At 32.9% G+C, this 10,185-nt stretch overlaps 1 protein-coding gene and 1 non-coding gene across 2 annotated transcripts; both read right to left on the bottom strand.

Annotated features, from left to right (window-relative positions):
* Positions 1–245: 245 nt before the first annotated feature.
* LOC132295738 (dual specificity protein phosphatase 1-like) lies at positions 246–9,354 on the bottom strand. Its single transcript, XM_059794032.1, has 6 exons — positions 9,260–9,354; positions 7,866–7,997; positions 7,595–7,730; positions 7,023–7,143; positions 5,788–5,933; positions 246–956 (listed from the first exon to the last, which is right to left on the bottom strand). Exons 2-6 carry the CDS (start codon positions 7,971–7,973, stop codon positions 895–897), a joined length of 573 nt encoding a protein of 190 aa, XP_059650015.1. The 5' UTR covers positions 7,974–7,997; positions 9,260–9,354; the 3' UTR covers positions 246–894.
* On the bottom strand, positions 408–521 carry LOC132284553 (small nucleolar RNA snoR100). The gene has a single exon (XR_009472312.1). It is a non-coding gene; the product is annotated as a small nucleolar RNA snoR100 (small nucleolar RNA).
* Positions 9,355–10,185: the final 831 nt, after the last annotated feature.

The raw sequence follows: 10,185 nt of genomic DNA, 5'->3' as shown, positions 1-10,185 counted from the left end.
TATTTACTAAACATTCCGACTTTTTTGTATTCAACTAGAGAGGATTCAACTAGAGAGGATTCGGGTCCTATACGGAAGAAAATTCCCTCCAAATCCATAATCATTTTGGTTAAACGCAGATCCATAATTTACCAACGAATTGGATGCAAAATCTAAGCGTGCCTCAACTTTTCAATTTTAAAAAGCACGAAAGAGAAATAGTTTTAGTTTCATGGTAACCAGAATAAAAATTGACGACTAGAAGATACGGAACTTAAATTTATTCATTAACAAATAAAAAACATACATATATAAACATATTCACACAATTATGAATCATAGAAACAAAAATGTAAAGATGTAGACAAACATACATTTACATACACATACGTTTAGCACGAACATATTAAAATGTTCGAAAGAAACGAAGATGTGGGTCGGATCCAGGCCCCCAAATCAAAGCCGAGGGGCATCGGAGTCAGCAGACATCATGACCCTTAAAAAGTTCATTCTCCGTGCACATTACCATGCTTCCTTCATTCTTCAATATCCAGAGCCTTATTGTACACACAACATATAAAAATGCAACCCTACCTTCAACTATTAATTAATTTTAATTATTTACAGAAAAAAATTAATTTTAGTCAACTAATTCTAAATTTAAGTAATTGCTAGCAAGGCTATTCGTAGGCAATCAATTAGTAGTATATTCATAGTCAGTTCAAATGTCAAATGCCTCCTACACAAGTTTTTTCCATCCTCCTAGGGTTTATGTTTCCAGAATTCACGTCTTTTTCCCGAATAAAATTTGTCGGTAAGAGTATAGAAGTAGCAGATTCAGCTTGAAGTAGAAAATCGTAATATTGACATGTGAAATAGTATGTCCACTAGCTCCTTTCCATCCCTTTTCAGTGCTCAGTCATGTTGCAAAACTTCTGAAAAATCTATATAGCTTCCAAAGAAAGGAACCTGACAACCTGTCAAACAAGACACTTATTCAAAGTCGGCCCAAGTTACACATCAAATACAATTATAGCAAATGATTTTCCAGAACATTTTGAGCTTTAATATATATATATATATATATATCTATTCCTAAGGTTCGACTCCTCTTGGGTGCAAACAATTCCTTAGGGGGGTTGAGTATCAACTAGGAAAAAAAATGATGAAATTAGACAACAGTCAGCAGCTTCCAAATGCATTATTAAAAAGTGCACTTCAAAAGGCAATAATGTCGAATGAATGATGAAGCAAGCATTCTATGTTCCTATTCTTACTTGTGTAGTTTTAGACCTAAGTCTGAATATTTAATTTCCAGCAGCAGGATCTGTTGAGTTAGACTGATAAATCAACTCAAGTAACTAAAGCTCACAAAACTCAACTAGAAGATAAAAGAAAATGGGTGAAGCTCGACATTATTATGTGATCGAGAGGACATGCTTAATAAAAAATAGATAAGATTTCCTAGGATTAGCTTTCCCATAGAGCCCGGAGAGGGCTTGTAACTGAAACAAACCTACCAACACTCGTCTTCCATAAGTTGAATGGATTTCTAGTAGTGATACCATGATCCAACCACAAAAATATATATATATATATATATGTATGGGGGCACAATACAAGGAATAAAAGTAGCTTTCTATTAGATTTACCAACTTAGTGTAGAGAAAAAGTATGATAGTACCAATTTAGAAAAATAAAGGAGATATTAAACATCACAACAATTATCGAGGAATTAAATTAATGAGATACAATGAAAATATGAGAAAGGGTTATAAAACAAAGATTAATGACACACTATTTGATAACCAATTCAGATTTATGGGGAGATCCACGATGGAGGCTATTTATTTACTAAGAAAATGAATTGAAAATTGGAGTAAACAAAAGAGATTTATATGGGTTTCATAAACATAGAAAAAAAAAAGCATATGACAGGGTTCCGAGAGAAATAATTTGGTGGGATTAACAAAGAAAACATCCCAACAGAACTTATAAAGAATTATTTTTTTTTTTTTGATAAGCAGAACTTATAAAGAATCATTCAAGATATGTCAGGAAAACAAGACTAAAGTTCGTTCTAAATTGCCCCAAGGACTGGTGGTACTAAGCCCATATCTATTCAAAATTATTTTAGATGAGAAAAAAAAAAAAAAAGGCAGACATTTAATGGTGCATATTGTTTGTCACTGACATAGTGCTATTGGATGCTTCTAACGAAAACTCGGTAATAAGAATTAGAAATCCAAATAAAGGAATTAAAGGCAAAAGGCTTAAAAATTAGTAAAACTAAAACAAAATATATTCCCTGGAATTTAAATTTAATAAAGAGTAAGATATTGATAATTTAATGATACCATTTCAAAACCAAAGTCTTATCCAAAACAATCATTTTCGACATTTAAGACAACAATACAAAAAGATGGAGAGAGATGGTCATAAAATTAGTAGAATTGGATTAAGTTATACAAAATGCAGACAGACTCGTGGTAGACCCAGGATTTGGCATTGGTAAGGGAGAGGGGACAATTAGTAATACGAATATTAAAAAACATATTAGTGGTATAAAAGTAAGTTATACACTATAAATAATTTTTTAGAAAAATTTAAGTCTTAATATACATTCTTAATATAAAGAAAATATAAGGGCCTGTTTGGTTAGTGTTTTTGCTTCGTGTTTTTTGCTTTTGCTAGTGTACTGTAGCAAAGCAAAACCACGAAACATGTTTGGTAATATTTGCTGTGCTTTTGAATAGTACCGAATCGCTTCCAAAATTGAGGCCAAAATCGGAAGCATCAAAATGATACTTTTGTTTGCTTCCGCACTATAGCAAAGCACTGTTCAAAAAAATATATATATTCTAAAATAACATTTTTAACTAACCATTCAAATTTTCAAACTTGCAACACTTTTTACTAAACATGCTTTCATGTTTTTGCTTCTAAAAATCTTTTAACAAATTTACGTTACCAAAAAAGCTTCTAAATAGTGTTGAACACACTCTAAAACAAAAACATTGTTTTTGCTTCGGGTCAAAGCAATAGTGGTTACCAAACGGACCCTAAGATTATTTATAGATTATACGTACACTATAATTTTTTATACATATTAACCGAGAAGAATGAGGATATTGATTATATTTAGATTTTTTTTAACCCATCTCAAAATGCAAGTTTCCAAAATTAAGGTAAAACGAAGTTCTCGTTAAGACTCATGTATTTGAGGGGGCAATTTAGATATATATATTTTAAAACCCACCATTCATTAGAAACCTATTTATAGAACTATTTGAGGCGGCCATGGCCCCGCCTTGTCGAGTAGATATAGGGTGCGCCAGTCATATCAAGTCATTGTCATTCCCAACCAATCCTCATGCACCATTCGAGTTGGTTGGTCCCACATACTCATAAAAACTGCACTCAACCAACTTGAATGGTGATTTTAATTGGTTGGGCATACCAATGACTTGGTATGCCCGGCGTTCCCTATACCTACTCCCGCCTTGTCCCCATGTTGGTCCCCCTGCCTATGTAGCCGAACCCATTCAAATAACTAGTACTAGAGAGCAAAGAAAAATTAATTTAGTTTGTCTACAAGAAAGCAAATGGAAAGCAGAAAAATCGAAAGAGATTGGGTAAGGATACAAACTATTTATTCCGGTGGCAAAAATAATCATATAACAATAGGTGTAGAAGTAGACGGATACATGATAGAAAAAGTTGCTGAAGTTAAAAGAAATGGAGATAGGCCAATAACTATTAAAATAGTCTGACACAATGGTTTTAAATATAATAAGTGGTAATGCACCACAAGGAGCACTAGATGAAAACACTAAAAAAGAGAGAAGGAAATGGAGACCAAATATGAAATTTGCAACTGTACGAGGGAAACATATTGCATATATAAAAAACCCAAAATCCTATGGTATTAAGGCTTCAATGTAATTTCGAGTTTGAGAGTGAGCGATGGGGTTAATCAGACAAATAGGCAAGAGAGAGAGAAAGAGAGAGAGAGATTGAGTGATTCCGAAACTTCAACGTATGTCAACTGAAATTTCTGAGGAAGGTCAAATATTTGGGGGATCTCGAAAACTTCTTTAGCTACTATCATATGATTAGAGTAAATTAGCAATCAAATATGTTGTGCTAAATGTTTCACTTTCTACAACATGATTGTTCGTTGCAAACAACAACATTTAGCGACAAGAAGTTCATTGCTAATAGTAGTCCCCCAATAAATTTAGTTTATAATTGCTGAAATTTTTTAAAAGAAAATTATATTCTAACATTACTAACCTATATCAATAAATCATGTTTATTAATTTTCTGCGACAAACCAACCTATGATATTTCACTAGTCAATAAGGCAATCGGTTCAACTTATCGTATATTTCACTGATTCTGAACCATCTACATCAACTCAGGCTCTGCAGCTGCAACTTTGGTATAAACCATGAACCATCTCAAGATGGACAAAGTGACAAGCACTAGGCTACATGGCTTATTGTCCATTAAAGTGGTCAGCCACAAGGCTTCACTCACTCACTACACATGACATACACTAGTGTGGATAGTTATCAAGTGATAAGACACTGTATCATGCAGACAGAAAGGTTGGGTGGAGAAAACTATATACAAACTTGCCAAGTTCACAGAAAAAATAGAAATTTAATTAATTAAAGTTATCAAATGATGATGTTGCTATAACAGAATGAAATTAGAGAAAGACGAAAAAGCTAATTTGAAAAGAATAAAAACCATATAGGAATCTTCAACTTCGAGGATTATGGTAAATATTATGGAGATTAGAGAAAACAAATTTCAGCAGGATCAAGATGTGAGAGCTAGCAACGCATTCAAGAAGATAAAACAAGAAGGGCACTAAAACCAGATGGAACTCCTATTGGGTCTGGGAAATATTTAGGGAATGATGACATGTTTGGACAAATAAAAACTGTTTAATTCAGATCGTAGCAATCAAGGAAATATTTGTAAGTGTCAAATTTTTATAGAGAAAAAATAAATGAGGATATTGAAGTAATGCAAATGATGTATAATAAATCGATGAGTCATTTTCTAAGAACTTTGTGAGAGTGATTTATTAAGAAAATGTTTGATGAGTGGCAAAAAGTGGAGTACAAATTAATGATACCGTGGAATAACGAATCGTCCACACTGAGGATTCCTAAAATTAATGTGGATTAAGATAGTAGGATGATGGAATATGATTCATACTGTTGACCGTAAATAGCTAGAAGAAGGCTTTTGTGAGTTCAAGTATCCAGTCAATTAATTTAAAGAACACTGGACAAATGAACTGCTACTAGCATCTTCACAACCGTCGGTAAGTGGGATGAATATACCACACCTGAGATGACATGCAACTATGTAAAGAAATAACATTAGTCATATTTCTTCACTTTGATTTTTAATGTTCTAATTGCTTGGTGGCCTTTCTTGAAGTGCCCAACAGGTCTTACTTTTATCACCCAAATACCATTTGAGAACACTTTATCACTTTCCAAGAAATAAGAATATATACGAGAACATTGTTCGAAACAAGACAATTTAACTTTCCTTGGCAACAATTTTAACAATGTGAAAATGGGATCAAAGATAACCAACTATATATTGGACATATATAGGGGTGAAATTGAATAGTTTGGATCTATTCTTGGTCATAGAACTCTGAAACATCATGAGTTTAGGAAACGAAGTCCTCAAAGTATAAAAATAAAAGAAAAGGTGAAATTTCAAACATCTTTATGCAATTCAGTACTAAAAACAATATTATCAAGGGTTCTCTACCTTGAAGAATTTTCTCAAAGTTTTGCAGTTGTAACATAAAACCAGGATTAGGAGAAGCCATTGGTCGTCTACTCTTCACATGTTCCAGAGCTTGGGACACGCTCATACCATGCTTTTTCATCAAATACGCAACAACAATAGTCACACTGCAAGGTAGAAAATTTTTTCAGAGATCAGCTTCTATGAGGTCTATGTGTCCAGAAATTCATATAGCAAACTATCATTCCTTTGAAGAGATGTTCCAACAGGCATTGGTGGCAACAAACCCAATAAAATATAAAGAAAATAAAATTTTGGACGACTGTATCTTTTAAAGTCCAAATAACATTATACAATATAAGTACGGACACCCATAAAAGGTCGAAGTGTTCAGACACACATCGGACACAGCCCCTACTCATGTTAGACACACCAAAAGAACGTGCTATAATATTTTTCCTTCTTGGATACGCCGTGGACATGAACAGACACGCTGTGGACACACAACAGACACAACACTCCCTAGACACGCCATGGACACACAAGTCAGATTAAAAGGGATATTTTTTTATTAAAAAAAAAAGGGTTACACTGTGAAGTATGTTGGATTCTTTGAAAAGTTTCACGAATATGGATGTGAAAACATTAAAAAAATTATAACTTTTTTTATGAAATTTATCAAGCAATTTATTTACTTGATCGTTTTATGCTTATTATTGTTCTAAATTGTGAACGATCGCTAGGAGAAAATAGTAAGAGTCTTGCTTTCTTTTGCAACCAAACTACGAACTTGACTGTCAGTGAAACTTTTTCTTCTTTTTCAGTAAATTCTCTTTCTCTTATCTTGTTTTTTTTCCCCCCCTTTTCTTTTGTTCGCTTGTTCCTATCACAGATAGGCCAAGCTAAGATAGGACAGGCTAAGCTCAGGCAGGACCAATCTATATGCACTGAACCTAGCACAAACATCAAATTGTCAGCTAACTTGTTTCATTTACTGTTTTACACTAATCAGTTAAGTATTTTTCAGTGTCATTATTTTGAAAGACATAAATGTACCAAGTGTTTATTCTGGATTATCAATGCAACCGTAGGGGATTCATACAACTCTAGTACAAATCATAAATCGGATTTAACAATAAGGGACCAACTTATCAATGCTGTACATTGAACAAGCAATGAGTCAAAAACATTTCTTCACCAGAAATAAGAAAATAATCCTGAAAGGCAAGTAAGCTAGAAAGGGTGTGATAAATCACCTTCTGGATCTTCCCACAAAGCAATGTACCAACACACCACCACCCGTTCGTTTAGCCTCTTCAATGAATTCGACACACTCATTGAAATACTGTGCTATATGTATGTCTTCTCTGTCCAGGACTACCTCAATCCAAAATAACACCATAAGATTGTGAATAAGATCAGCTTCATAAGCTAATTGAGGCTTCAAATTAATGCAGAACATTAGAAACTTCAGAAAATTGTAGAAATAAAGCCATCACACAGCAATGAAAACAAAACCAGCAAAATAACCAAATCAAGTTGGAATTTCAATTTAGAATTGCTTTAAGAGAAGATCAAGTTGAAATACAGTAATCATGCAAACTTGAAAAAAAACGATGATAAAAGCAACTAAGTACTGCAAATTCATTCTCATTTAAAGCTAAAATCATGAACCTTATTGTAGATCATTTTCTTATAAATGCTAATAAAAGGTAAACAGCTGGAATTTCATTTATTACAAAAGAATTGATTATGACCAAGGAGTGCAAACATTGAAATATTTGTTTAAAAGAAACATTACTTCTTCACTAATATAAGAATTTTCTACCTTCAATAGTTTTGTATTTGAAATCATCTGGATGAGCAGGTGCCATTGAACTGGCTACAGTCAAAATGTGTGTCACATTCAAGCATTTCAATACTCTTTTGTTATTTGCAGCAGCAAGGGAACCCAAGAAGAGACCCTAAGAATCAGGAAAAAAATTAAACAGGTCATAAAAATTGCCAAAAGAAATGAAGGTTAACAATGAAATAAGAAAGAAAATAAAAATGTGAATTCAGCACTAAAAAAGGCAGATTATGAGTTCACAATTGCTTACCTCTTCAATTTGGCAAGGAATGCCATCCTCTCTAATGCATCTTGTCGCATACCTAGCTTGCCAAATTGCTTTAATTCGCTCCCTAAACATTTCATCAGGTTCATCCATAGCTAGTAAGTAGGACAGATTTGCCTACACAGGCGTCCAAAAATAGGCACCAAGAACGATAAAAAATATTAGTCACAATATCATATGCCACAACATTAAACACTCTTATTATACATGATACAATTTTTACCAAATTCATGGAGCTACTAACTGCCATTTTACCATTTATGGGTTCTTCTCTATATTGAAATAGTTGTATCTTATCCTTTTCCAATCTCCTTTTTTTTTTATTTATGATAAATTCCACAGCAATTGCTTCCTGATTGATACTTAGATTTGCAACATTTACAAAAATCTTAAAGTGGAAAAAAAATATAAAGATATTGAAATAATTTAAATTATAGAATTTTATTATGGATCTTTAAAATCATTTAACTTGAAGCTTGATCAAACCTTGTAGACTCTCAAGTGAGCCAATAGACATCACTAAAAAAATAAATAGAAAAAGGCATTACCCATTACCCAATGCTGGTCCCGCTCACATGGGGTGTTAATAAGGAAGGGAACAGACTGCAAAATAAACCTATCCTTTGGTAATAGATTGCACAAAGTGCCTACTCTCAGACACTAGTTTTTTTAAATATAACACAGAAATCAAAACACAAACAGAATAAAACTCCAGTGGATATATTCAATGTCAAAGGGAGCACCTAAAAAAAAAAAAAAAAAAAAAAACCCATTTCTGATGCAATGTTTGACAGATTGATATGACAGAAACTACGTCACTTCACCCACTTTAGTTACTTATCCTGTAATAAGTTGAGAATTTGTGAATAGGAGCACATGAAATAGGGTTCTTGGTTCCAACCCAAGATCAACCCCAATGAGAAGGCTTGCTAGTGTGTTTTCAAGACAGGCTTCCTATACACACAGTGACACACACATACAAACGCATTCATGCAATATGTTGTAACTTAACAAAAGAAATCAAACGTATCCTTTGGTAATATATTGCATAGAGTGACTACTCACATAAACTAGTTCTTTAAATTATACAGAGATAAAAAGCATAAAAACACAAGAAACTGAATTCAACTCCAGTGGATAAATTCAATGTCAAACGTAGCACCAAAAATAAATAAAATAAAATTAAGAACACCCCTTCGACGACCGTTATCGAACACGGACTAACATAACAAACCCGAGAAAACTCGTGAAAAACATCAAAGAAAGTAAGAAACCAAACGGCGATCTGTTAGTTAAATAATTTCAATTGATGAAGATAATTATCACAAAATAACGATTATAATTGAAAAATTATATAATCAAATACCAAATCCACATACATTCAATCGCTGAAGAATTTCGCGGAAATGGAGTGTCGCAGAGAGCAGGAAAAAGACTCACCCCCAAGAAGCTCAGAATACACCTAAATAATAGCGGAAGGTCCTCTATATGGCTGTTCTCGATCGATCGTGCGACTCTCACATAGCCACGTCGATAACAACTACTCCGTAAGGAAACTCAAAAACTCAGAATTTTTTTTTTTTTATTATTATTATTTTTTTTTCACTCTCTCTCTCTCTCAGCGTGAGCCTGTAACCCATTTATGTTTAATGTTTATTTTTATTTTTCCCATTATTATTTAAGTTTAAACATAATCTATGTTTTGTTTTTGGTCATCTGTGATAACGTAAAAATGTTGGGTTTATTCTTAAAAAACAATAAACAAAAAAATATGTTTGTTAACTTTAAAATGTTTTTAAAAAATTAACATAATAATAATAAAAAAATAGTGTATAAATTTGTTTGATAAACAAAATTTGCAATTCTTTTCAAAAACATAAAATAAAATTAATTTGCAATATACTCTATTGATTTTTTTTACTTTTTTTATATCATATACTCTTTATTGATAAGCATTCTTACTTTGATCTCTTCTCACCCATTATAAGTTTCAAGCAAATAAATGACCATAGGGAAAAATTCTCCATACAAGGCAACAACGAACCACAGGGCAACATGAGGCCATAATAATGCCAACTTGGACTGCACACATATCTAGTCGAACGGGCCAATAAGGCCGATTAGCCCACCAAATTAGTCCAATAAAAATGAAAATCCCATAGAATCAGCAAGTAGCCTTATTGGGATAAACATAACCCAATTAGCTCCCTGAAAGGGAGATTAATTCCAATCATCGATAATTAGGGATTGGATACACAGAAATTAAACATAACCCAGTGACACACACATACAAACGAATTCATGC

Source organism: Cornus florida, unplaced genomic scaffold, assembly GCF_030987335.1.
Source record: "Cornus florida cultivar Cherokee Brave unplaced genomic scaffold, ASM3098733v1 CherokeeBrave_3.0.0_Hap2_Chr01, whole genome shotgun sequence".
Taxonomy (NCBI): Eukaryota; Viridiplantae; Streptophyta; class Magnoliopsida; order Cornales; family Cornaceae; genus Cornus; species Cornus florida.
This window is presented reverse-complemented; position numbering and strand designations above follow the sequence as displayed.

Excerpts from the sequence above, each read along its gene's own strand:
- LOC132295738 (XM_059794032.1), bottom strand. The coding sequence starts at position 7,973 with ATGGATGAACCTGATGAAATGTTTAGGGAGCGAATTAAAGCAATTTGG. Across the intron at positions 7,731-7,865 it reads TTCCTTGCCAAATTGAAGAG|GGTCTCTTCTTGGGTTCCCT; the intron begins GTAAGCAATTGT and ends CCTGATTCTTAG. Across the intron at positions 5,934-7,022 it reads TTTGTGGGAAGATCCAGAAG|TGTGACTATTGTTGTTGCGT; the intron begins GTGATTTATCAC and ends TCTACCTTGCAG.